Source organism: Podarcis bocagei, assembly GCF_964188305.1.
Source record: "Podarcis bocagei genome assembly, chromosome: 5".
Classification (NCBI taxonomy): domain Eukaryota; kingdom Metazoa; phylum Chordata; class Lepidosauria; order Squamata; family Lacertidae; genus Podarcis; species Podarcis bocagei.
The window spans coordinates 62872109-62900057 of NC_138129.1; the positions used below are offsets into that span (position 1 = coordinate 62872109).

At 41.9% G+C, this 27949-nt stretch overlaps 1 protein-coding gene across 9 annotated transcripts in view; it reads left to right on the plus strand.

Annotated features, from left to right (window-relative positions):
- The window catches only part of NFIA (nuclear factor I A), a 427373-nt gene that overhangs the window by 114079 nt on the left and 285345 nt on the right, over positions 1 to 27949 (plus strand). For 6 of the 9 annotated variants that reach the window (XM_081193801.1, XM_081193806.1, XM_081193800.1 and 3 more), the window contains exon 2: positions 24349 to 24880. In XM_081193801.1, coding sequence (XP_081049927.1) covers positions 24349 to 24880 — 532 coding nt within the window. Of the gene's footprint in view, positions 1 to 18097; positions 18544 to 24348; positions 24881 to 27949 lie in introns of those variants that run through there. The other 3 variants (XM_081193803.1, XM_081193808.1, XM_081193807.1) reach the window with 3 other exon arrangements.

Genomic DNA, 27949 nt, shown 5'->3' on the forward strand with positions numbered 1-27949 from the left:
TATTCGCTTTAGGTGGGAGTTTCCACAAGGACTGTCATTTGACTTCAAGGCAAAGAAAGTGAAAATAAAGACAATTCAAGATAAAGACAAATTTTTGGCAAGATACCAGGAGGACTTACAGAAGGGGACTGTGGACGTACTTGCAGAACAGAGGAGAGCACTGGACATCCTGAATCTCTCGTCTGGACAAAAACCACCACCATCAGAAGAAGAGCAACAACTTGGAGCTGTTGGAGGAGCCTTAAGAAAATAACAAGATGGCTCTGCAATTCCTTAGTTGGAATTGTAATGGGCTCAATGGGCCTTTGAAGAGAAGACAAGTATTTCATATATTGAATAAAGAACAATTGGACTTGATATGCTTACAAGAAACTCACATAACCAGAGCCCACAGGAGATTACTTTCAAATAAAAGGCTAGGACAAGAATTTATTTCATCAGACAAAGTTAAGAAGAGAGGAGTTGTAATATATGTGAAGGAGAAATGGGCTCCAAAAATGATATTCAAAGATGAACAAGGGAGATATCTGGCTGTGGAGATACAAGTACAAGGAGAAAAATTCTTAGTTGTTGGAATTTATGCACCAAATGAAGGCAAATCTGACTTCTTTAAGAGACTTCATGAAACTTTGACGGACTATTTGGATTACAATATGATAATCATGGGAGACATGAATGGCGTGGTCTCCACTAATATGGACAAGGCACAAAGACTAACAGTCACTAAAGAAGGGAGACTCCCTAAGACTTTTTTCGAAATGACAGAAAACATGGACTTGATAGACATTTGGAGAACAAGGAACCCTCTGGAGAGAGAGGGAACCTTTTTCTCCCAAGCAATGATGACCTGGACCAGAATTGACCAAATCTGGGTTACTAGTGGACTGGCTCCAAAGATTAAGAAAGTGGAAATCTGCCCAAAAACTTGCTCCGACCATAACGCCGTGAAGATGGAGATGAAACTCACAATAACTGGTCAATTTAGATGGAGAATGAATGACACCCTCTTTCGAGATAAGGAGATTCTCACGAAGGCCCAAAAGACCCTAAAAGACTATTTTGAAAAGAACAAAACCAAAGTCTCAGGACATTTTAAGAGAGATCAAGTTATATCAAACTCAATATATGGAATTGATGAACCAAGAGATTGAATGGAAGATAAAGCAAATGAAGCAAAAAACTTTTGAATCAGCAAATAAATGTGGTAAACTTTTGGCATGGCAATTGAAGAAAAGGCAGAAACTAAATACAGTTACAAGCCTAGAGGTGGATGGAAAGAACATATCTAAACCCAATGAAATCAGAAATTGCTTTTTAAGTTATTTCAAAAAACTCTACACTCAAGGCCCGCAAAATGAAGAAGATATAGACAAATTCCTTGGAAGATATGGATTACAAAACATCTCTCAGCAAAGTAAGATGGACCTGAACCAGAGAATCTCAGAACAAGAGATAGAGGCTGCCATTCAGAATATGCAACTGGGCAAATCTCCGGGACCAGATGGACTGACTTCTAGATACTACAAATCGCTGAAGGAATGGTTGATTCAACCATTAAGAGAAGTTTGTAATGAGATCCTTGAAGGAAAAAGGGCACCTGAATCCTGGAAAGAGGCATATATTTCACTCATACCAAAGTCAGAGACTGAAAAGACCCAACTCAAGAACTACCGCCCAATATCATTGCTCAATGTGGATTACAAAATCTTTGCAGACATTTTGGCAAAAAGACTCAAAAGAGTTTTGATGGAGATGATTCATAAGTACCAAGCAGGCTTTCTCCCTAAAAGACACCTGGCAGACAATGTAAGGAATGTTATAGACATTCTGGAAAAGCTAGAGGTGAATATAAACACTAAAGCAGTATTGATCTTTGTGGACGCGGAGAAAGCCTTCGACAATATTTCTTGGAGTTTTATGAAGAAGAATCTTCATAGGATGGGGGTAGGCCGGGGTTTTGAGAATGGTATGGCTGCAATATACTCTGAACAAAAAGCCAAACTGATTGTAAATAATGTTGTGACTGAGGAGCTTAAGATAGAAAAAGGAACACGACAGGGGTGCCCGATTTCCCCATTACTCTTTATTTCAGTTCTGGAGGTGTTGCTGAATATGATAAGAAATGACCAGCAGGTTAAAGGTGTGCAGGTCGGAGCTAAACATTACAAGTTAAGAGCGTTCGCAGATGACTTAGTATTGACTTTGCAAGAGCCAAACACTAGTACGAAAAAGGTATTAGAAATAATACAACGGTTTGGCCAGGTAGCTGGATTTAAGTTGAACAAGCTAAAAACCAAAGTTTTAGGGAAAAACCTAACAGATATGGAAAAGGAGAAATTTCAAGAGGAAACAGGTTTGACTGTGGTCAAGAAGGTCAAATATCTAGGGGTTTATCTAACATCCAAGAATCAGAATTTGTATAAGGACAATTATGAAAAATGTTGGTCAGAAATTAAAAAAGATTTAGAAATATGGTCAAATTTGAAACTGTCAATGTTAGGCCGAATTGCAGTAATTAAAATGAATGTATTGCCTAGAATGCTATTTTTGTTTCAGACCTTGCAGATTATTGATAAGATGGAATGTTTTAAGAGGTGGCACAAAGATATCTCGAAATTTGTCTGGCAGGGCAAAAAGCCCCGAATTAAATTTAAAATATTGACAGATGCTAAAGAAAGAGGGGGTTTTGCCCTGCCGGACCTAAAATTGTATTATGAGGCAGCAGCTTTTTGCTGGCTCAAAGAATGGATGCTCCTCGAGAATACAGACATCTTGGATCTGGAAGGTTTCAATAACGCTTTTGGTTGGCATGCATATCTTTGGTATGATAAAGTTAACAGTGCCTTCAGAAATCACATTGTCAGAAAAGCATTGTTTAATGTTTGGATAAGATATAAAGATCTATTGGAAAACAAAACCCCTAGATGGGTGTCACCAGTGGAGGCTAATGCAGTGAAAAAACTCAATATGGAGGTCGGATGGCCGAAGTATTGGGAAATTTTAGAACAGGATGGAGATAAGTTCAAATTACAAAGTCAGGAGAAATTGAAGCATAAAGTGGAAAATTGGTTCCAATATCGTCAAATAATGGAATTTTTTAAACAGGACAGGAAAGTCGGCTTCCAGGTGGAAAAATCAAAATTAGAAACCGAATTGTTAGAACCCAATACTAAGAATTTATCTAGAATGTACAACTTGTTGATGAAATGGAACACACAGGATGAAACAGTTAAATCGGCTATGATTAAGTGGGCTCAGGATGTTGGACATAACATTATGTCAGCTGACTGGGAATGGTTATGGAACACCGGTATAAAATTTACGGCATGTAATGCCTTAAAGGAAAACATTATGAAAATGGTATACAGGTGGTACATGACCCCAGTCAAGCTGGCAAAAATCTATCATTTGCCCGATAACAAATGTTGGAAGTGTAAAGAGACTGAAGGTACCTTTTATCACCTTTGGTGGACATGCCCGAAGATTAAGGCCTTCTGGGAAATGATCTATAATGAAATGAAAAAGGTACTTAAATGTACCTTTCTTAAAAAACCAGAGGCCTTCCTCTTGGGCATTGTCGGCCAATTGGTGACAAAGAAAGATAGAGCTTTTTTCATGTATGCCACAACAGCAGCAAGAATACTCATCGCAAAGTATTGGAAGACACAAGACCTACCCACTTTGGAAGAATGGCAGATGAAAGTGATGGACTATATGACATTGGCCGAGATGACAGGCAGAATCCGTGACCAACGATAAGAGACGGTAGAAGAAGAATGGAGAAAATTTAAAAGCTATCTTAAGGACTACTATAAACTTAATGAATGTTAAAATGTCGTAGTTTCCAGAAACAAAGGGGTACAGGGACATAAGGTCAGAGTGTAAGAGAGGACTAAGATGATAGAGATTTGAAAGTAATAACTGGGAGTTGCTAGTTGAACTATGGACATTGGGATGCAGAGAGGGGGGGTATGGGGAAGTCCTAGAAAGGAGGTTTATGAAAGTATGTTTGAAACTATACGTGTATGTTTGTCATTTTTAATGTTTGTCTGTTTTTCTCAAAAATGTTGTAAAACCAAATTTTACATAATAAAGGCAATGAATGGTTTGAGCACTGGCCATATTTGAAATTTGCTTTTAAGCCTCTCCTACAGAAAATGTGTGCCACCCAATGTTAAGAGATATTCACTGTCTCATCTGAAGCCAACCTTTGTGTTCGTATCACCCACCAATGAAGCTCTATTTTTTCTATATTTAACTTTGTCACCTTTCAATCTCCCAGCAGTCTTTTAAAATGTAATTAATATTTAAGTTTTTTAATTATAATCTGCCTTGTTAGGGCTATAAACACATGGGTTATATGTAAAATTATGTTGCTGTTACTATTTTTTGTAATATTACTTCCCATAAGTAACGTTCACTATGTGCGCACAATGAAGAAAAATACGTTGATGATTATTTCCTAATGGCTGCACTTACCAACATGTGTGCTGCTAGGACCCAGCCTGAAACACAAAAACCTACAAAACCAGTTTGATTAGAGATTATACCTGGAGAGAGAGAGAGAGAGAGAGAGAGATCAGTATTTATATGATGGGTTATGAGCAACACTGAGGCTTCAGTTTCTCTATTACAAAAAAAGAAATTTACAAGCCTGCTTTTTTGTTTAAACCTTCAGAGGATTTTTATATATTAGAATGCTATTGTGCAGGGAAGTCATAGTACATAGCTGCTTTATATTCTTTATACGGAGAAGGCCAATAAAATGGTAGCATCATTGCAAAGGGGCTAGCTAAATATTTAGAACTCTTCTCTCCTTTTGGTCTGAAGATCTAGCTGATAACATCCATAATTTGAGTGCTGCAGTGAGGGGTTCCTCAGCCTTTAAAAAATAAAATATTTAAATGAATTAAGGAGTTTAAAGTGTACAAAATAGTGAGGTGTGCCACGTATAATTGGTGATGTCATAATAACTTTCAAATGAATGTTCTAATACTTTTTTATTAAAGATTGTTGTGACACATTTTATTGTAGATGGAAATAGAAGTACCATCTTGAGTAAAAATAACTATCTGCCTGTTTAGTTTTTCAGTATGTACATATATCTGGAAAAGCTCTTAGTTTCTACTTTCTGCTAACAAGCATACATCAGCAAATCAAGAACTGAATGCATTATTTACTGCACTTTTGCAATGTTAAAGTAATGAAACTAGAATATTTCTCACTAGTAAACTCACAACGCATACTATTTTCATGTAGCTGTCTTCTATCACCAGACCATTTGATCTATCCAGACCAACGCTTTCTACTCTGGTAGTGTTACTCCAAGATATTGGGCAGAGATCTTTTAACAAGTGATGCCAGGGATTAAACTGGAACCTTCTGCACATGAACCATGTGTTTTACTACCAAGCTATGGGTTTTTCAGCCTAAAACACATTTAAACTGGTCAGCTGATTTCCATCAAATTTGACTTTGAATTAGGGGAGCTGTCCTAAGCTCCCAGGTAGAAAGCTGAGGGGCCATTTGATGCTGTGGACCTCCCTTATCAACAAAAGAGAACTGCTTATGCTGCTATATCTAAAACTGTTGTTTAAGCAGTCCTTGTGCAAAATTATGCTATCAAATCTATAAAGCAACATGAATTAAGGGACAAGCAAGTGCCTTGCAAGCAGGTCCCTGTAGCTATTGCACATTATAGGCTGCATCTCACATTGTAGAATTTGGACCTAACTCAATTGATTATAATGAGTCTATTCTGGGTATGAGTTAGTCACAAACCATGCACAGAATTTAGAATTAGCCTCCCTAGAATGGCCACTCTACTGGGTGATAAACCCAGAGACCCTCTCAGATTAAAACAGTTTTAAAATGTTAATAAATAATAGAATTATAGACCATCAAAAGTAGAATTTTGGAGCACTGATAATGTTCAGTATGACTGTAAAGTTGTTGTTTTTCAATTTCTTTCTCTCTTCTTCCGTTCTCTGTCTTAAAATCAGATAATCACCACCATCTGAATGTGCAGTTATGTTTAATCTATTTAGCAGCTTAGCTGAACTAGTGCAATAACACTCCATAACCTCCATATGTTTTAGACTACGACTCCCATCAGGCATTGCGAGTTGTAGTCTAAAATACCTGGAGGATATCAGGTTGGCAAAGGATGCTCTACAACTTTGTGCAGTGATATCTTTATGTGGCATCCTCTCTCAGCTTATTCTCCGCTATAAATGCACAACGCTAAACTGAGTCTTAAAAATACAAAACAAATATGGTTTAAAACTAATATAGGTTTATCCCCAGCAGAAACTTGTGCTGCTTAATCTGTAAATTTATCTGTAATGCAAGATAATTTCTGTCTAGACAGGCCCTACAGACATGTTCTGCAACTCTACCCCTACAAGAGATTTATTTTCATTCGAACAGAATCATGTGCAACAGTTTGTTTCATTAAGCAAAGTGGCACATGGTGTTGGTAGAATTGTGGGGGCAGCAATTGGCCAGTGTCTTCAAAATGTTGACTAAATAGGAACTGGTCTTTGATTTTTATAGAATTAGAAATTTCAGTTGGCATGCTGTAGCTATGCAGTGCATACACAATGCATGTCCCCTCTGATTTTCAGAGCTCTGAAATCCCTCAAAGGTTCTCAGCAATAACCTTCAGCAGCAGCTTGGTGAAAATCCTTCTTTATATGCCTTAGCTTTCCCCAAGCCCCATGGTGCAAGGCTTCATTTCCTTGTAACCGTTAGCATAGCTCCATCAGAAGCAGTAGGGGTAGCAGGATGAGTCAGTGGAGCTACAGGAGCTAAAAGTGCAGCCCAGAGAGCCCAAGAAAGAGCTGTGAGAGAAAACAGTCTGGTCCAAGCTATGCTGTAAGAAAGGCTGGAAAGAGGTTAAGTGTGGCAGGGGATAGAGGACATTGGTGGGGCCAGTGGCTACTAGAAAGAAGGACCCAAGCCTTAGGGGTCACAAGCCTTCTAGGCAACCTTACAGGGACCACAGGCAAAAGTGCATGGAGGAAAGGATAAAGGTGCTTGAGTTTGGAGTGATCTTGACGCTGGAGTTGTTGCAGTTCTGGTTGAAGTACCCAGGGCCAGAATTATGTGTTGTGGGATCAGTTGTAGCTTAGTCTGCTAATGTCGACAAAGTGCCGGCAGCAATATATCCAACCACATGCCCTCTTGACTCATGTCCCTCATGGCTTTTAAAATCTAGCACAGGGGGTCTGATTGGTTGGATCCAGAGCATGGTTGTGTGAGGGGGTGTTCCCTGCTGCCTTGAAAGGGGCAGTGGCGCAGTCACTCTGCAAGAAACCAGCTCTGGATCCTTTAGACTGGAACAACTATCAACCAGTTACAAATACCCCTTTTTTGGGGGGGGGGGGAAGGTGATGAAGAAAGTTGTGGTTTCCGCTTGTGCTTGATCTAAAAGCTGCAGTTAGTGCAGAATACCCTGAAATGATTGCTGACAAGACCTGCACTGGTTCCTGATATGCTAGTGGGTGAAGTTCAGAGTGTTGCTATTAGTATATAATGCCTTGAACATCTTGGGACCATTTTATTTGTTGGATCATCTTGCCTGATTTGTGCCCACTTGACCACTTAGATTTGTGGAACTGGCATGGTTACATATGCTGCATAATACTTGTTCTGCATCTGTAAGAAATCAGTGCTTTAGCGTGGCAGCACCTCCACCTTGGACCTCCCTGCCGATTTGACTTCAGGCAGGCACCTTCACTGTACAGTGGTACCTCTGGTTGCGAACGGGATCCGTTCTGGAGCCCCATTTGCAACCCGAAAGGAACGCAACCTGCGTCTGCGCACACACGGGTCGCGATTTGCCACTTCTGCACATGCGCATGATGTCATTTTGCACGTCTACGCATGCGCGAGTGGCGAAACCCGGAAGTAACCCTTTCCAGTACTTCTGGGTCACTGCAGAACACAACCTGAAAAAACGTATCATGAAGCAAATGTAAAAGGAGGTATGACTGTATTCTTTTCAGCCCCTGCTGAAAACATTTTTGTTTAGGCAAGCCTATCCAGACATGCAGAATGTTAGCATGTGTTTTAATCTGGTATTTAGCTTATTGTTTATTTTTATTCTCTGAATGTTCTGAATAGTTTTAAACTGTTTTGAACTGATAATTTTATTGTTTTGTTCTTTTTGTAGACTGATTTGAGCGCTTATTACAATCAAATGATATAAAAATCTTGTGAAATAAATGAATAAAATTTAACCTCCCAAACAAGAACTATCACTTTGTTCCATAGTGTCCTTCTTACAGTTTATAACAGAAGTTTTAATTCTATTTTTTAATTGCTGAAGTAAAAGAAGTTAACAAGAAGAATACACATTTTGCTCTTTGGATGGTGGTGAGCTGACACAATTTGTACCATACCTTAAAGTATATTAGCAACAATCAAAACTTTAGACTAACATTTTGGATGGTGAGTTTAATTTTTTAACAATGCTTGCTTGATCAATTCAGTAGAGGATGGCAACATTTTGATCCCAGTGGACAGAAGATATAAAATATGAGCAGCTCAGGTTGGTGTGATGTATGTGCAAACTTTGGAATGTTATTGCACTCTTAACCTAGGAAATGGAAGGAAAGTTTCAGGAATATATAGTGATCAATGCATATTGCCAGTTGTGCAAATAGCCAATTATCAACAATGTAACTTTTCATCCATGTAATTCAAGATTCTGCCACCACTCTAATAATTTTACATAAGCCTAATTACTCCAGTGCACTTTTACCTATTTTTGATCTTCCAATTTGATTAGAGCTAACCAGAGTAAAAAATAAATAAATCTCTAAACATCTGAGCTTCAATAACAATTTCTTTCAAGATGAAAAAGGTGTCCTGAATTTGAAAGTATAAAGGTGAACATTGCATTACAATGCCTTTAGTCCCAAAACTTGCCAAAGTTACTAGGGCAACCACATCTCCCAGCCTGCCAATCTACTCCCCCCCCACACACACCTACTCTTCAGCCATTCATGAATCCCCCTGTGCCATTTCCTTTGAGTTGCGCCAGCAGTGGACCATCACATATGCACACCATCCTCATATTGCTGCTTAGTCACCAATGCTTTTTGCTAACCTGGATATGGTCAGGCTGGAAGAAGATGCAAAGCACACTCCTGCCATCCATTCTTGACAAAAAATACTGTTGAAGCAATTGCCGTCACAGGAATCAGCATTAACAGAGACGACAACAGTAGCAGGAACAAACAGCTAGTGCATGTCCAAACGTCCTCATGCTCCACTTCCAAGAGTCAGACGAATACCCCACCCTGCATGTCCAATAGATGGGACAAGCTCTGGACTGCAGCTGGTACTCTTTGTTGATAAACAAGACCTGCTTACTTTCAGTAAGACATAGCAATTTAAAATAATAATAATAATAAACAGATATAGAACAATTTTACATTTTAAATATTGAAGGCAGGATGCAAAGAATGATATGAGAACATAGGAATTGTCTCCTAAATCAGATCTAATGGTCCATCAGGTTCAGCATCTTGTTTCCACAATGGCCAATTAGATGCTTCTGGGAAGCCCCCAACACTTTGTGGCCAGTTGCAATGGGCCAATTTTATTTTATTTTTTGCACCTTTGGGATTCTGCCCCCACCCCACAAGTTTGTTGTTCTGCACAGTTTCTCCTGTATCTGTTGCTAACTCATTGTTCATGGATGGTGTCTACATAAGGATCCACACTTGTAGAGTATATGGCAAGGGTTGGCAACCTAAGGTCCATGGGCCACAAGTGGCCCATGTGGGTTGTTTAACCAGCCCATGAGCCGCCCCCGAACTGAGCTGCCTGCTCAGTGAATCCTCCACGCTGCGCTAAACCAGTGCAGCGCAGAGCGTGGGCTGGCTTCCACGGTGCCAGAAATCACGCCTGCGCAGACGCCGGAAATCGCAGGCGCGCACACAATCCGGCCCACGGAGGGATCTCCGCTGGAGTGAACCGGCCCAGGCGAGGTAAACCTTGCCGACCCCTGGTATATAGAATAAATATGTTCAAGTTTTTATAACTAGGATTCAGCAGAACTCAATATTGAGTTCGTGGACTACGATATAGGACATTATGCATGATTGCTAAATCAACTTTCATCATGACAAAATATTGAATAGTCTCCATTTCAGTGTCTGTTACATTAAAAATCCAAATTTTTAAATGGGGGGAAAGCAATGAAACATTCAGAAGTGCGTGAATTCCTTCTCTCTGCCCAACAGACTGCACTTCTACATTGTTCCTTCATAATGCGAACATAGGTGCAGATAATGCCTTCATTGCTATATCTAATAAGAACCTAAGGTAAAGGTCCAGTCGTGACCGACTCCGGGGTTGTGGCGCTCATCTCACTTTATTGGCCAAGGGAAGAACCTATCAGATACCAATTCAATCTACAGTATTTGTTCATGTAGCACAGTATTGACCACTAGGGGCCAGCATGGTGGGGTAGTGGTGCTTACCTGACCTCCTTGCACCTGCATCACTGCTGCTTACTGGGTGGGATCAGCGCATGGCAGGAAAAAAATGGTGTTCCTGCCAGTTTGTTCACTACTATTGCCTCACCCCTCTCCTTCTCGGCAAGCAGCAGCAACTCAGCAGCCAGAAGTTTGGGTGAGTGCCACTGCCTCACCATGCCATCCAATCCAGTATTGGTACGTATTGTCTCCCCTGCTGGCAAAATCTTAGAGCTGAGTAGGGCTAAAAGATCCAAGACCTAAGAGGAGGATCTAAGAATAATTTGCAAATGATCAGTGTTGTGTTTTACAATGCCACTGAAACAAGTTAGCCAACTAAAACAGTATTTTCTGCATTGAGGTTTTCTCTCTATTCCAAAGCGAGAAAACCTCTATTTCTCTCTATTTCCCAGATGTCATCTATTCCAAACTCCTAATGCAGGGGTCTTCCAGATGTTGTAGGACTCTAACTTATACCAGGCCCAACTAGCATGGTCAATGGCCAACATTATCTGAAAGGCCACAGGTTCCTAAGCTCTGTCCTAATGCAAGGCACAGCTACTCCATCCACTCATATGCTAGCCACAATCAAAACAGGATCACATGTCACAAGCATAGAACAAGTTTTCTGCAGGCCACTTGCAAAGCAAATTTCTGTGAATAAGCCAAACCTCAGATTGCAGGGGCAGACACAGAAGAAAAAGAAAAGACAAGATTTAACTTTGAACAAAATTTCTTCTCATAAGAGTTGCCTGATTTTGCTGCAGAATTCTCACTGCTGGAGAGGAACAAGCTGCCATGCAATTTAAGAAAGCATTATATTTGCATTCTCTCCTAGATGTGCATGCCTCAAGCCTTAAATATGCTGATCTGTGAGACTGTACACACAAACAAGACTTGTCCACAAAGGGAGAAACCTTCCTGATCTAAACAGGCCAAAATAGCATCACAGAAACTGAGCATAAGGCACATTGCAAGCAGTAGTTTTAAAATAATTTCAGTGAAAAAATTGTTTTACACTAGCAGATGGTTGAGATCCTTTAGTGGTCTGTTTTTACAGGTACTGTAGATACAGGACATTTTGCAACTACTTTTCAGGTTGAATGGTGTAACGAATGAATGAAATGACCAAAGGATTTTGGAAAGAGAGAAGTTACTCCAAGGGCTGCACGATAGTGTATCCATTGGTTTCAGTGGTGCTTCTTCCCAAACACTTGCGCTTAAAATTTAAGCATTCAGACACAGTTTCCTCACGCACACACCATGTTAATTAATGGAAGCAAGTCCATTAATTGCAAGGAAACTTACTTCCAAGTAATGGGTAAAACTGATTGCTTACTTCCACCGGATGGGATCCTGAGTCTAGGCTCTAGGGTCTATGGAGCAGTCTTGTGCAAGAGAGGATTTCTGACCCCTTAAGTGGCAAGCCTACGCCTCCTTACCTGGGAGCAATTCCCAGCGAACTCAAAGGGGACCGCTTCCTAGGATGGATGCACCTAGGATGGAACAGTGCACGCACTATTCAGCTAAGGGAACCGGTGGCAGAATATTACATTTCGGGAGAGACCCGTCCTGCGCTGTGCAGCAAATCTGCAGTCGCCCAGTTAACACCCCCCCCCCCGCGTGCCTCCTGCTCCTCCCCCCCCCTCCATTCATCGCGGCGTCCGCCTGCAGAAAGGACTCGCACTGCGCAGAGAGAGAGAGAGAGAGAGAGAGAGAGAGAGAGAGAGAGCTCCCCTCCTCTTCTCCTTCCTTCCTGCTGCCGCTGCGGTGTTTGGAAGGAGGCCTAGTCTGCTGGCAGCGCTTTCCCGGCCGGAGCGCGCGCTGAAAGGAATTCCTGAGGCCGCGATTGGCCCAGCGCTGGCCTCCGTGAGAACGGACCTCCTCCCCGTGTGTGTGGTTCCTATGCAAATTGCAGCGATTGCGGAAATCAGCGGGCTGGGAAGCGGGGGAGGGGAAGTCTGTCGAATCGATTGCAACTTCTGCAAAGTCTAACACAATCCAACGCACACAAGGCAAAGCCAGGGAGAGGGAGAGAGAATCTGAGAACCCAGCCAACCCGGCTTGGATCGCTTTCAAAAACAGAGAGGCTAGAGAGAGTCCATCACAAATCGTTTTGATTCGGAAGGTGTCATTTATTTATTTATATTTTAAAAAGCTTACCCAGCAGCTTGGTAATTAACTACCTTTTTTAAAAAATTCTTCCTGATTTTCAGTTGTTACAAGTTTAGTTTATTTATTTTTTATGGAAAAGAGCAACGTGTGAGAACTAATGATGAAGCCCATTGACTCGACCTTTTAAAGTTTCTCACGTACTCTTTATTTACATTGCAATGGTACGTGGACGCGTCTTCTTCAGCCTTTTATTTCCATGCTTTCAAAAACGGAAAAGAGAATGTGGTTGACGTGAGGTTTTAATGGCTATTGTATTGCAGATGTTTGCTTTGTAACCTGTTTTAATTGCTGCAAAGTAAGGTTTAACGGACTGCGTTTGCCTGTGTGCGCACTATATACCAGATAAGAGGCAGAGTGGGTGGGTTTTGTTGCGTGCACTAGACTTTCCTCCCCCCCCGCCCCCCAGCGATCTGAGAAAACCGCTGAGCTTGCTCGGTGTACCACCCCCCCCCCCAAAAAAAAAAACATGTACGTGCTTAGCTCTGTAAAAAGACGTCTGGGATCGGCAGCCAGCCCAACACAAAAGGAAGCGTCTAGACTAGGGATGTAATTGACAAGCCCATTCTCTAATCAATGTAGCAAATGTCTATGATGGACTAGAGCGCCATCCAATAAGAGAACAGGCTGGATGTTGTAATGTTCGAAATATCCAAAGTGGAAGGAGGTGGGAAAGAGCGAGTGGCGTTCGTCCCTCCCTCTTCTCTAAAGTTCTCTCTGCTCGGCGCACCGAGGGATAGTTGGGAGCTGTCAAACCAGCGCAGAGCTATATAATACATTTGGATTTTGCTGAGAGATCTCTAATAACAAAAACAAGTTTTCTCTCAGTGAAAGTGCATGGCGCGATCAGTTCTGCTTAACATTACATTCACCGTTGTGCTTTGTGATTGAAACGCTTGAGCATTTCTGCAGCAACCTTGTCCCAAATTTAAACTCTGCTGTCGATATTTCTTATGCAGGAGAGGAGATGACACCAGTGAGGACCCCCCTTTTCTAACTGCACTGTTGTTTTTGTTTGTTTGCTATTTTATTCTGGTGTGTTCCGATCCATTGTTGGTTCCAACCAGTGTTACTTGTGATTGGGGGCATCCTAAGATATGAAAGTGCTTTGGAGGAATCGAGAGTGTCTCTCCCCCCCCCCTTAACATGATTACAGGTCCCACTCATTGCACGGGGTTTTACTCCCAAGTAGGCATGATTAGGGCGGAAGACTTCAAAGTGCTTTAGAGGACCCTGCCCTGTTGAATTCTTCTTCATGATCTCTGCTGCAAACTATGCTTCTATGCTTGACCGTTGGATGAGTCCCTCGAACGTGTGTATGCATTACCTATTGGGTAGGCACGTCTGGAGTTTGTGTGTCCCCCCCCCCTTCATTTCCTGGGACCAGTCAAAGATAAACACTTTGAACTCTCGTTGTTGTTCTGAGCTGCAGTTTTAGGCACTCACTTGACTCCCGTTTAAATCAGTGGGACTGAGAAGTGCTGAACTCTGAATCTCACCCAGCGAGTGAAATTTGCTTATGTGAGGAGGGATTGTGAGAATTGTAAGATCCGTGTGTGTGTGTGTGTGTGTGTGTGTGTGAGAGAGAGAGAGAGAGAGAGAGAGCGTAAACGCGCGCACGGGTAGGTAGGTGGCATGATATATATTCCCTCTCTTCTCTTTCCTCCTTCCTGCACTGAACTCCAGAGAATTGGGAGAGGTAGAACTTGCTGGTTGGGAGCCAGGCTGGCTGTCTTTCTCTGGACCGGAGCTCTCAGTAGAAACCAAGTCCAACATAACCAACCACACACTTGCGCTCGAAATAGCCTCTGGCAGCCCTTTCCGGTGTAAAACCCTCGCCTGCAGCCATGCAGGAGGTCCTTGAGTCCTCGAGCTGGCCAGGGCCAGGGCTTTCCGAAACGCTTCGGGAACTTCACCGCAGACTCCTTAAGCCCGCTCTTCTAAAGCGGAAGTTTGGACGTCTTCTTCGCGCCGGGCAATGGACGCCAACGGGCCCCCCAGTTTTTCAGGGGTCAGGGCGCTCGAGTAGGCAGATCTCGCTTTAAGAGCCAAGGCAGCGAAATCCCCACTAGAAAAGTAGCTGCGAGGAAACTACCCCGCTCTGACTTTTTCGGGGGTGGGGGAGACTATCCCCAATTGCTTTAAAGTAAAGAACACTGCAACTGGGGGAGGGGAATGGCATGGGAAGTATCGACTAGTCGTGACTTCACTTGTCATTTGCCGGTGGTCGAGCGGCCCTCCGAAGCGACTCTGCTCCGGAGCAAGCTCCCGCTTTCGACCGGCGGAACTAACCCCGAGGAAGTGGTTTTAAAGATCTCTCTTGCCTAAAAAGTTTTTAAATCATATTAATGCGATTTCCCGTTAAGTCTCTCCTTGATATATATTCAAGATGGTCCGTATAAGTGAACCCTCCGCGACGTAATTTATATATCTAAGAGGATTTCACCGAGGCTGGCGAGGTAAAAGTTTCTGCAAATAAAACATGGCAAATGCAATGCCGGGCAGCGTGCCAGGTAGAATATGGATAGGAGGAGGGCTCACGGCAGAAAGTCTCTTCACAGAGAGACATATACCATTTCACGGTAGCAGCAGCAGCCTATAGCACTTTTCGAAGTTCCCCTTTTAAAGAGACAATGTTGGCTTCAGCCAGATCTTCGTCTGCAATGTTTTTAATGAAGCGGGATCCTCTAAGTGTATTTGACCGCCTCTCTCCCCCGCCTCCCCCGCTTCTTGTTATATCTCTTTTTATACCCTCGGGACGACGGACTTCCCCTCCTCCCCTCTGTGGGGGAATCTTCCTGAGGAAACCTTTTCGGGGGCTTCAAGCGAGGTTTGCGCCTCTTTTGAGGAGGGAAGCTCATAGTTTATATTATGTTAGTGCCTTCCCCAGCTACACACTCGTGTGTGTGTTTATGGGGGATCCAGAGGGCGCGCGCGGATGTGAGAGCATTTTTATGTAGGCTTCTCGGGAGGGGGTGGGGAAGGCGAGGAGGGAGCGGATGTGCAAAGGCTCAGTGCCTGAACTTGGATGCAACGTCTGCCTAGAGGGCGCAAACAATCATCCCACGTCCAAAAGTCTTACGAAGGGCGCCAAAAGTTACTTAAGATAATATTCCTAACCACAAAGAGCTGGAAATCGTACGGCAAAGCCGTCTGCCAGCGACGGCAGCGGAGCCAAGGGCCCGATCCTGCCTCGCTGACAAATTAGCCTTCCCCTGTCTGCTTTGTGGATTAAGGGAAAGCATAAAACATCTCCCTAAGCATTCGTAGGGATGCATATGTGCGTGCGTGTATGTATGTATATGGGATGAATACACACACACAGAGGGGATTAATGTTTCATGGCACGTGAGACTGGGAAAAGGTGAAAAACATTAGTATATGTGTAAAATGCTTGTGTTCTCTGTTGCTAAAACATATCCTACAGACATTTGGGTCTTATAAAGTCCTATTCCCAGCTAACGTGTCTGCCTAGTCATGCCACCATTCACACTATTCGCACAACTATGCTGAAAAGTCAGGCTGGGCTACAAGTCTGTGGCTAAAGCAGTGGTGCATTTATTTCCCTGTTCACATTCCGCTGTCAGTTTCAGGACAAACACCCCTTTCTCAGTGTTTGTAGCAGCATCTCTGTACATTTCGAACAACTTGTGCATGGTGGCAAATGCGGTGACTGGTTGGCCTAGCCCGGTTAAGAGTAGGCACATGCAGGACTCTCTGGTGACTGCTATGTGCTGAATTGGTTGTGGGAGTAGGCAGTATGTATATAATATGTAGGGAGCACAAAGGAGGTCAATGTATGACTACCATTGGACCACCAGCTACTCTTGGGAGAGAGGAGACATAGCATGCTAGGGAACAAATTGAAAGTCGTAAATCATAAGTGAGGTGTTTGTTTTTTTAAAAAAAACCAGTACTTTAGTCACTTCTTTTTCCTCAGTGTTTTAGCTTTTTGTAAGACTGTCAGCCAGAAAGTTCTGTCAAGGAAACTTGGAAAGCTGAGAGATCCCAGAAAATGTTTAGTTGGGTGTGTTTCCATGTCATTATATCACTGACAGGTATTGGGCCATTCTTTTTATTCTTTTTTCAAAGGTATGAATGAAAACTGAAGGTAATTTTGCACTTAGCTTAGACATCTGCAATCCACAAATGATAATTTTAGTGAAGCACTCAACTTGGGAAAAGGAAGGGCCTCCAGGAGATAAAAGTGATATAGCGACTAAGGCCTCCTCCCTTAATAGCCTTGGGCAATGTATTTTCCTCTAAAAGTCCTTGCAGTATTTTAAAACATTCTTAAATTCGAAACACCTAGATCTCTGGTCCACATCAGAAGTCATGCATGCTGAATGTGGTATGTCTTGTGGTATTCTCTTCCTTTTTACGTGTTTTTTTTTAAAGTTATGAATGGTTGTGGATATGCAAGTGTCTGAAAGCTGCAGCATTTGGGGAAATGAAAGAAAGACTAGAGAGGATGCCACTTAGGAGACTGAAGAAAGACTAGAGAGAAAATGTAAGACTCAATAAAAGAAAAGTTGTCTGATTGGAAACTTTCCAAACCCCCAAAACCAAACCTTTCTTGTGCCAAAACAATGCATTATAAGATAAATAAAGGACAGAAGGCTCAATTCAAAGTTGAGCAACTTTAAGTAGTAACTTTATTGCTTGAGGGTTGCAGTGCAGTTTTGAAGCTGTGCATTATTAGTAAAATAAGCATCCTTGGCTATAAAGTGCCCTGAGTTTTGTTTTTTAACCGACATTCATATGCCAAGAGCTAGAAAGTTCTGAACAAATGTGTTTGGCTCTGCTCTCAGCTGGTGATCATGCTCTCATACAAAGCAGTCCATACAAATATATCCACAATTATTAGAAGCTGCACACTTAATGCCTTATTAGCCTTCATATTTAAACAAAACAATGTAGAAAGCCCCACCCATTAGAGCTTTACTTGGGGACACGATTTCTGGAAAAACAATTTGCAAAGTTTCAAATCCACAGTGCGCCGCGACTTGTCTGCCAGCCCTTAGAAAAATGCTCTGTATCTATATGCTTTCTATGGGTGCTGCTGCTACTGTAAGATTTCGGAAAGCCTCTTTCCGCATGAGACGAATGGCGAAAGTTTAGTCCAAAGTCCTTAAGACGATCTCCTTGAAGGTCTTGTGGATGGGGGTGGGGGTGGGGAGAGAAGTGGGGGTGGGGGAGAGCGAGAGGGGGAGGGGAGCGCGAAAGCGGCAGAAATATGGAAAAGTAGTTTTGTTTGCTTAAGCACATCCTGCAGAGCCTCTCGCCGCTCGGGAGCCCTGCCTGCAAACGGCTCCTACTGCCTGCGCTACCCAGTAATGCACTGAGAGCCTGGGATCGGGGATCGGGAGGGCTGGCCGAGCAGTAGCACCGCAGCCCCCCTCCCCCGGGCAAGGCAGCGAGCGAGCTGCTGCTGCTGGCGGAGCGGTGCAGAGCGGAGCAGCAGCAGGAGCAGGAGGCGCGCGGGCAGGTTCCCGGGGAAGCTGGAGGGAGCCGGGCGCTGTCGAGAGGCTGCCCGGGCTGTGAGCGCGGGGGGAAGTGCGCGCTATGCCTTTAACGCCCGGGCACAGGAGACATGTCTAGCGTGTAGGCTAGGGAAACTCTAGGCGGGGTTAAAGTTCAGCTCATGGAGCTGATCAGCGCTGCTGGCTGCAGTTGAGCAGAGTTGGAAATGTGAAAGCAAGAAGCAGGCTCGGCTCTTCCCCCCTCTTTCTTTTTCTCTCTCTCTCTTCTCTCTCTCTCCCTCCCTCCCTCTCTCCCTCCCTCCCTTTCTCTCTCTCTCTCTCTCTCCCTCTCACTCACACACCTCCAAGCCACAAACCCCCCCGCAGCAACCATGTATTCTCCTCTCTGTCTTACCCAGGTAAGAAGCTTCTTCGGATTCATTGGGGGGGGGGCGAGGAGGAGGGCAAGGGGCTTCTCTGTCTGTCTGTCTGTCTGTCCGCCCGTCTGTCTGTCTTGGCCGGGGGTTCGGGGGAGCCTGGCGGCGGGAAGGGGGCGCAGAGGGCGGGAGGGTGAAATCCCGCGGGCGGAAAGTAACTTTTCTTTCCCACTCGCTTGCATTCCTGCTCTTGCACGGCCATTTGTAGCGACACATGGCTAATGGCGCCTCGTTATTAAGGGTTTAATTAATATTGGGGTGCGCAGACGTCTCTGCCGGAGAGAAGGGGGATCTGGCGGGAGGGGGTCGCGCCGAAATCCCGTGTGTGCGTGTTCGAGGACGATCTGCACGTGTTTCGCAGTCGTGCAACCCCATTACATGCTTGGTCATCTGAAATCAATACTCACTGTGCTTCCGAGGCGACGAATGCATGCAAATGGAGCAACACACGACACAGATACAGTTAGATGCTTTCTGTTTTGTTTTTAAAGTGTAGTGTTGAGTAGCTGCGTGCTGCATGCATCTCTCTCCCCCCTCCCCACTGCTCGAGCTGCATTGCTTTACCTCCCCAAACTCCTCGCACACTTTTTGTTCAGCAGCCTCGAATTTGTGTGGCTGGTGCTTTTGCAGCGGCTCCCTCGGTTTGAGTCCCAGACGGAGACGTAGTGCCAGAGAGAGATGCATTGCACCTATGCCTAGGGCTCTGGCCCTTCCAGACATTGCGCGGGGTTTTTGCACGGCTAGCTGGATGTTTCAGGGAACCCCGGGCGTTTCTTAGCCGGAGCCCCGCGTTGCTGCTGCTCCGGTTCCTGCTGCAGCGCCTCCTGCAGCGCCTGCCCTCCCGCTCCTCTCGTGCACCAAACCCAGCTCGGGATCCTCGGCGGGCACTGCAGCCCTTGCATGTCCCTGCCCAGCGATCCCAGCCCAGAGCTGCTTCCAGTGCGCCTTGTCACTTGCTCGGGTGTCACGTTCGCCTGGGGTTGTTTCCTTTGGGAAGTTGGGCTTGCAACGTCCTGCTTGCAGAAAGGGGAGGCGGGGAAGGCAGTTTCTTCTCGCATAAAGTTGCTCGACCCCTTTTGTTTGCAACGCAGCAGCTCTTAAGTTCTTCGTGGGCTGGCAATAATTTCGGACCTGATTCCCACCCTACCACCCCCACCTCGCACCCACCTCTCCAGATCCCCTTCCGATTACACTGCTCTGAATCGGAAGGGTACTGTTCCTGACGCCTATGCAACACATGGGAAACTGCTCCCTGAGACTTCGGACAACTTTCCTTTCTAACCTCAAACACGATCCTACCCACCCCCGCATGGTGCCCCCCCCCCGCCCAAAGAAAACTTTAGGGCAGCGCCAAATCTTTAGATAACAGTCACACACCCTATCTTCTTTCTCGGATTTATTTCCACAATTTAGAAACATTGCCCCAAGATGTATTCATTTATATATGTGTGTGTGTGTGCCTTCCCTTTCCCTTCTCTTTCTGCAACTCAGTAATCTTGGTTGGAAGTTTGTTGCCTCCCAGTCTTACACGGTGAAAGTTTCTAGAGGATTTAGATAAAGTTCTTTCATTACCATTTCAAGACGTCTTTCTGGCACAGAGTGCTGCTACCCACCTTCAGTTAGCAGGATGTGATGATGATTTGGGGGTGAAACACTTGGGGACCCAAGCGTCCAATATTATTTCCTGCCTTTGTATGGGTTTTGAAGTGCATGTGTGGGTTCCTTTTAAAAGAGGGCTTCACAGTGAATTTTGCAAGATGACCAAGTAAATGCTTAGGTGTGGATAACACTCAGACACGGACAGAGCCTCGCTACCTAACCTGTAATCCATGAACTTGCAACCAGAATTGCTACACAATGCAGCTTAACTATGTTAACAACCTCAAAGTCGATTATAGGCAGATGCCACAAACATACACTCTGGAATGTGTTTGGAACTTCTGTACATTGTCTGAAGACTAGATCTAGTGAAAAGTTTTGTCTTACTTCATGGAGAACTCAGCCCAGTTATCCCCCCCTCCCTTGATTTATTTACAGAGGGTAGTACAGATCTCCCGCTCTCTAAAACACATGCATACACCTACCTCAAGCTGCCCACTCTCCCCCTCACCACACACACACACACACACACACACACACTCTCTCTCTCGTATGCATACTGTATCTGGGTATTTTGGTTTTTAGTAGGCCCAACCATACAGCATGCAGATTTCAGATAGTTATAGCACATATAAAAAGGAAATCTTAACATAAGAGACATTCTGCTGCAAAGCGCTCTGCATTCTCATTGCACATTTGGAAATAGCGTCTAGGTATTCAAAGGCGTCTTTATACAACCCACCAAGAGTGTTTCGAATATAGAGCCAATCACATATAAACCATAAGTTATACTATTAGGAAAGGCTTAAGTAGTTGTATTAGTGTTTCAAAACCCTTGTCTCCTTTAAATTTGTCTAGTATGATTTAAAACATAATCATAAAGCACATATACCCGGCTAATGGAGCTGGAAGATTAGGACAAAGTACCTGTTAAAGGGTTATCTACTCCGTGGCCCCCTCCACCCCTCCACACCACTATAGGTGATTTACCTACTTGCTGTTTATCTGACATTGTCCTGGCTTTACATTAACAGCTCATCATAGATGTGCAGGCAAATATACGTTGGCTTATGGTTTATAGAAGCATTGATGCTTTGAGAGTTTATAGAGCTGACTAACTTTCAAACGGAGCAGCGCAAATGTGTTTCCAAAGATTGCTAGAATGTTGCATGCTTTTATTTGTAGAGGGGCTTAGATTCTTTTTCCGGTCGCCTTTTCTCATTTACAAATATACACCATTTTTTTTGTTTTGTTCTGTGAGCCAAACTTAGCTGTGCAGTTGTGGCAATGTGCTTGTTGAAGCGCAATACTTAGGAGCCGCAAAAAGGATTTATAAACTCACTTTTGTTATCTCCCCATACCCAGCCCCGGAAAATAATAATGGAAGATGCATATGCTCTTTTTAAAGCAATCTTCCTTGTTCAGAATGCAACTTACTAAACTTTATGAGAAGTTTTGGTTCTAATCCTAACTTAGGACAAAGACCCCATTACCACTTTTTGTATTGACTACTTTTAATCTTTTAAAGTGATTATGCACACATACCTGGACATTTCTTAAATTCACCAGGAAAACCTTGGTAATTGAAGAAACCGTATTGTAACATAAAATATAAAGCTGTAATTCATCTCGGTTGTTGAATATATATTATTGCTCCTTTTCTAATACCTTCACAGTGAGATTTTGGAGGCTGTCTTTTTAAAAAGGGTATATTTGTACGTGAGGTAGAATTATTTTTAAAAAGCAGTAAACCTCCCATCTACAATCTTGACAAATCCTATTTGCTTAACAGTCCTTATATCAGCAATGATGGACCTCTTCACTGTATCATTATTTCAAGGCCATTTGGTGGTTTTTGAAGCTTTTACATAAATCTTTTAGCTATTTTTTACCTTTTTCAACCATGCGCTATTGACTCGGCTTTACAATAGAATAAAAGAAGTATAGTTGGGAAGGAGTTCAAATTAGAGCCAGGAAGGACTGCGAGCATACAAGGTTAGTTAATAATATGTAGAAAACAGTTTTTAGGATAAAGCCAATATCTGAAGTGATCATTTATTTTGCAGTGAATTACTTTAGCAAATGTTTTATACAGCATAGAAAATAAAAGATTATAAAAGGCCCCATTTGTGATGCTGTTGACTATTCTGAACTGTGTCTCTGTCTGCGTGTGGAAAAGGCCTCGGTGTGTTGTATCCTGCGTGATAGTTTACTTTGCTCTTAGTGGCAGCCTCTATTAGTGATACATTTGGTGTGTGTGGTTTTTTTTTAAAAAGTTCATTTTTGAAAATGCAAATAAGCATTCTGCCTTTGATCTACTGCTGTTGGAACTGCTATTATCCTAATATGTCTTTTGTACTTCTTTGAAATATAAAGCAGGGTTGTTTCAAGAGAGCGTCAGAAATCATCATTTTGTGAAATGTCTATTTAGTATATTAGACCCAGCTAAACATTCATGCAAATGCCTATCCCTTCCATTCCCAGCAATATGTTTTGGCCCCTTTATGTACTTTCTAAGAATCTTTTCTACTGAAATACGTAACAAATTGTCATTTGTCTGTTATATTTTAGATACAGTATACAGCAATTAACCATTTGTGGACCAGAGAGGCCCACAGTTTTTAGAATCATTTGGGTGCTTTTTCTTTCTTTCACACCTGTATTTAATTGAGTAAAAAAGAGACCTTGTAAAGCATTAAATAGAGATGCTTCTTTTTTTAAAAAAAATGAAATTATTTTGGTAACAATTATAGTAACACATTTCATAAATTAAGGAATTACACGAAAAAATAAGTTGCCAACTTCTTTGCTGCATAAGTACCGGTATGTGTACTTTTATGCATAGGAGAAAGTCCATGTTTATAAAAACATATGTTGACAGTGATAGCACCTCTTCCAAATGCATGCCAGTTTCAGTAGGAGAAATAATCACATTTCGCAGCTGTGTGTTTACAGGATCAGATATTTTAATAGCATATGCTTTTCTATAGGTACTTCCATAACTAATTGCGTGCATATAAATAATATACATAATGATTATAATACATTTCCAATGACCTGTATGGCCTTTGCAGCATTTGCAGTGTGCACACCTTTATTTAAAAGTTTGATCCATGACCTCTCTTTCAATATGTTCATTGACGTGGGAGAAACGTTTAAATGTCTTTTTCTATTTTTATAAAAGGGCAAATTAAAGTAATATGTATAATGTCAATGATTTATTATCCACATTTTAATACACTGTACAAATCTAGGTGTTTTACTTAATAGCTTTCTGGATTTGTATACAAACTTTCTAGCTTCCAGGGTTCTTTTTATCATTTAAACAAACTTAAGTAAAAGAGAATTGTACTCGCGATGTGTGATATACAGTTTTTGTTTTATATATAAAGATCGAAGAAACCTTTCAGCATTCCACATTTTGAGGATTTTATTGCATAGGTTTAGAAAATGTGATAGCATTTTATGTTTCCTTACTATTAAAATAATCATATATTCGATTCTATTTACATAATCCTAATTTGAAATTCTGTTACATTACAGGTCGATACTTTAAAATACATTTTAGGAAAAGTTTGTACTGTACATCAGGTTTGACATACCAGTGCTAATTGGCATCCAGATGTTTAGGTTTTGCCAAATCGGTGGGCATATGCTACAGTGGCCGTACCATTCACAGAAGGGTCACGGAAAGAGCAAAGAAATATATCCCTACTTTCAGTTGGGATTAAGATCACACAAAAACTTATTGCCAACCTCAGGTTACTGATTCTGGACTTGTCTATTGACTTAAAGGGAACTATTGTAAAGTCAGTGGTTTCAGGCTTATACCCTTACATCCTGATCCGAAGTACATTTGCTTAGAAGTCCATCCCATGGATTTTAGGAGGACTTATTTCTGAGCGAATGTGATTAGGATTGGCATGCCAGGATGTTTTCAGCACTTGTGTTTAAGCGGTTTTGCCTTATTATTTTTTTCTGAATGAGGCCTAGTGACTACAGAAAATTGCGTTATTGGATATGTTTATGATTTTACCTGGTGTATCCACTACAATGATTTGGTCCTCCCTGTGTTCTGATGACTTAAAATTGCCTGCTTGTAAGTTATGATGACTACTACTGAAACAAACAAAGCTTTTGCGATGCTAATTATTCCTTCTAATAATTCTTCATTTTAATTCCTTCCAGGATGAATTCCATCCCTTCATTGAAGCACTTCTTCCCCACGTCCGAGCATTTGCATACACATGGTTCAACCTACAAGCTCGAAAGCGAAAATACTTTAAAAAACACGAGAAACGCATGTCAAAAGAAGAAGAGAGAGCTGTGAAGGATGAATTGCTAAGTGAAAAACCTGAGGTCAAACAAAAATGGGCGTCCAGACTTCTGGCAAAACTACGGAAAGACATCAGGCCTGAGTATCGGGAGGATTTTGTTCTAACTGTCACGGGGAAAAAACCTCCATGTTGTGTTCTTTCCAATCCAGACCAGAAGGGCAAGATGAGAAGAATTGACTGCTTACGCCAGGCAGATAAGGTCTGGAGGTTGGACCTTGTTATGGTGATTTTATTTAAAGGTATTCCGCTTGAAAGTACTGATGGCGAACGCCTTGTAAAGTCCCCACAGTGCTCAAATCCAGGGCTGTGCGTACAGCCGCATCATATAGGGGTTTCTGTTAAGGAACTCGATTTATATTTGGCATACTTTGTGCACGCAGCAGGTAAGTGCCTTTATCCCAGTTGTTCAACTTTTAATGACTTTTTGAACCAAACGATTTAATCTGTGCTTGCATCCACCATGCTGGTTGGCAGCATGGCTGTGATAGTGGTTGAAGTTTAACCAGTAGTGGAAAGGATATAGACATCCTGTGTTGTATTGCAAAGCTGTTAATAAAAGGGGATTGCAAAAACATGAGGGGTTTTTTACATTGTAACCTAACATTCTGCCTTTCTGAAGCTTTTTCATAAGTACGGAACTGTAGTATGAAGATGGAGACTATGTACAAAATATTTCTAGGCCTGGTTAAAGATTGGAAATGAGGGTGCTGTGTATTTCTGAGTGATTATTTTGCTCAACATGTTCAAAGTCCACTATTTTGTGAGTAAATCAGTAATAACTATAAAAAAACTTACAAGCCCAATCTGTAATACAGTATGGTTAAATATCTAAAATTTGGCTGCCTTAAGAAAAAACACTGAGCACGCAGTGATGACTCCTCACAGATACACAAACTGTCAATTTTAATTGCCATTGGTAAGAAAACACCTGCCTAATGAAAGAGGGGGAAACAAAAAGTTCCTGGTAACCTCCGCCTGTGGGTAGAATATTATTGCTTTTAAAGGATGGGTTGCTATTTTAACACGTGAGATTCAGGAAAATGGATCATGCATTGTTTGCAACTGTACTTCTGGCTGTGACTATCATATACCTGCCACTAGTAACAGATAAGTGCTGTTACTGATCAAGACAGTGTGCATTTTCCCGTAACCTTGTTTTAGTCAAATTCATAGTTTCTCAGTAATTAGGCCTAGCAGTTTCAAAGCAAGCCACTTGTCTCTCTGTGACTCAGACATTTCAATATTTCAGTTTGGATCAGATTGGAGAGGAAATTTAATAAGCTTAACAGTTTTAATTTGATCTAGCATTTTTAGGTGCTAGGTACATTGGTGGCTGTTGGATGGTCTTATGGAAAATGGTAATTGGTCTTTGTTGTGTGACATCTTATCATTTAGTAATGTTGTTGAAATCATTGGCATGTATGATTATGAAGAGGTTTTGTGCTTTTCTCCTAGAAAGGATGGCTTGCTTTAAGTTTGCAGATATACGTGATTCTGTTATTTGCATTGTGTACTTACGCTGAGTGACACGTCCAAAAATATTGGTGAATATGCGATGTGTTTCTGAAGTGCTGTGGTGTGGATGCTTTTTCATTTATTTTTTAAAAGAATAAATACCAGTGTTCAATTTGTTAATTAAGAACTGCCTATGATAGACTGTAGACCCAACTTCATTGTAGGATTTTCTGTGAGACTTTATGGAAAGCTGATGAATCGGTTAAAGATTTAAAATATGGATGCTTTCATTAAAAATGTTTGGTGCTAACATCATGTTGCAAACTATCTTCATACTTCTGTTGACTCAGGACATGCATTGTAGATTGATTTTTAAAATAATCCATGGCAGTTAATTGAAAGTAGTTGTTATATTGATTACAAATACTCATAGTATCACCTTAACAAAGTTACTGTTATATATTAATGCAATCAGGGATAATATAATCAATTGCTTCCATTATGGAATATATATCTGGCAATATTCTGTGGTACGGTTGTGTTGCTATGCTAACAATAGAGCCTAGTAAATCTGGTAATGATCACCTTTGTGAGCTTTGACTCTCTCTCTTTTTAAGGATGCCAATGGTATTTTCATATATAGGTAAACTGCTTTTGGGGGAGTAGTCATGTTTGCAGATCCTTATAAAATGTGTTTTTTTACATCTTAACTTACTTTTTCCGCAGGTGTAATATATCACACTCTTTTTCAGTTTGTTTGTGTTGTAGTAAATATTTCAATGACGCTGTGTATTTGAGAACGTAGTAACAATTTGCATTACGATCGGACAACCTTCATTGGGGGTAATGGTTGTAGTTTCTTTCTTTTTTGCGCTGATGTATCCCAGACTCCTTTGTTAAACCTGAACGTTGGCCAAGTTAATAGTGATTGGCTCTTGCAGAGCTGCAGTAATGGCAACTTGTACTGTATGCGCAACAAGAGCATTTCGGAAGAAAATCTTAAAGGCCCTTTGTCTTCAGATCAACCTGATTTGCTTTAAAAGATTTACTGACCTTATAGTTATGCTGCAACAGTTGCCAATAAAAATGTATAAACTAATAGGCAGGTTGATCAACGTATATACAGCTGAGCTGAGGAGCGTCTTCTATATCCCCAAAGGTCTGCAAACAGAAAATGTTTCTTTCTACTTAAAAGTTTTGAGAAGTTGCCAGTGTTGGCAAGAGGTTCAGACTCCAAAACGTGCTTTCAGATATTTGCCAAAACCATTGTGGCCTTTTCACTCAGAGTGCTATTATTTCGTGTACTGTTCCAAGATACTTTAATTCCTGATGATTTCTGCAGTATGATGTCCCTTTCCTTCTTAAATATGTATTTATAACAATTGTGTAGAGGACTCTTTCCCTCCTTTTTCTTTGCCCCCTCCTTGTGCCAGGACATAGTCATTTGCAAGAAAATCATGTGCTCAAATCTAAACAATGCTCCTGCTTGCAAAGTAAGTCTGAGCCACAAAAACAAATTATTCTCCTAAGGAAATCATGTAAAACAGGGATATAAAATTTGACAATTATGTGAACTAGCTTGCAAAGATTGAAAGAAAACTGTGAATTTATGAGCAAAGAGGTGGCTAAAGTACACTGAAATTAAAACATTGGTTTCAATTCGGAGTTTTAGCTTTCTTTTTTAAGGCCATCAAAATACAGTAGTGCTACCTTTAACTTTGGATTGCTTTTCCCCTCTTAGTTCTCTAGCCCATGTATCAAATGGCAACTTGGAAACTGTTGTGACAAACAGTATTCTTTGTGGGAGTATAATACCAAAGTAAATTTATGACCAGCCCTTTACCAGATGATCTGTATCAGAATCTGCAATATACTTGGCACGTGGCAGGGTCACCATTTAAGTTGTTAGGGTCATAACCTTCGCCACCAGGCATTTGACCTTTGAGATAAAGTTAACCTTTGTTCATTAGTAGGCACTCAAGCGAGAACTTCCTTGT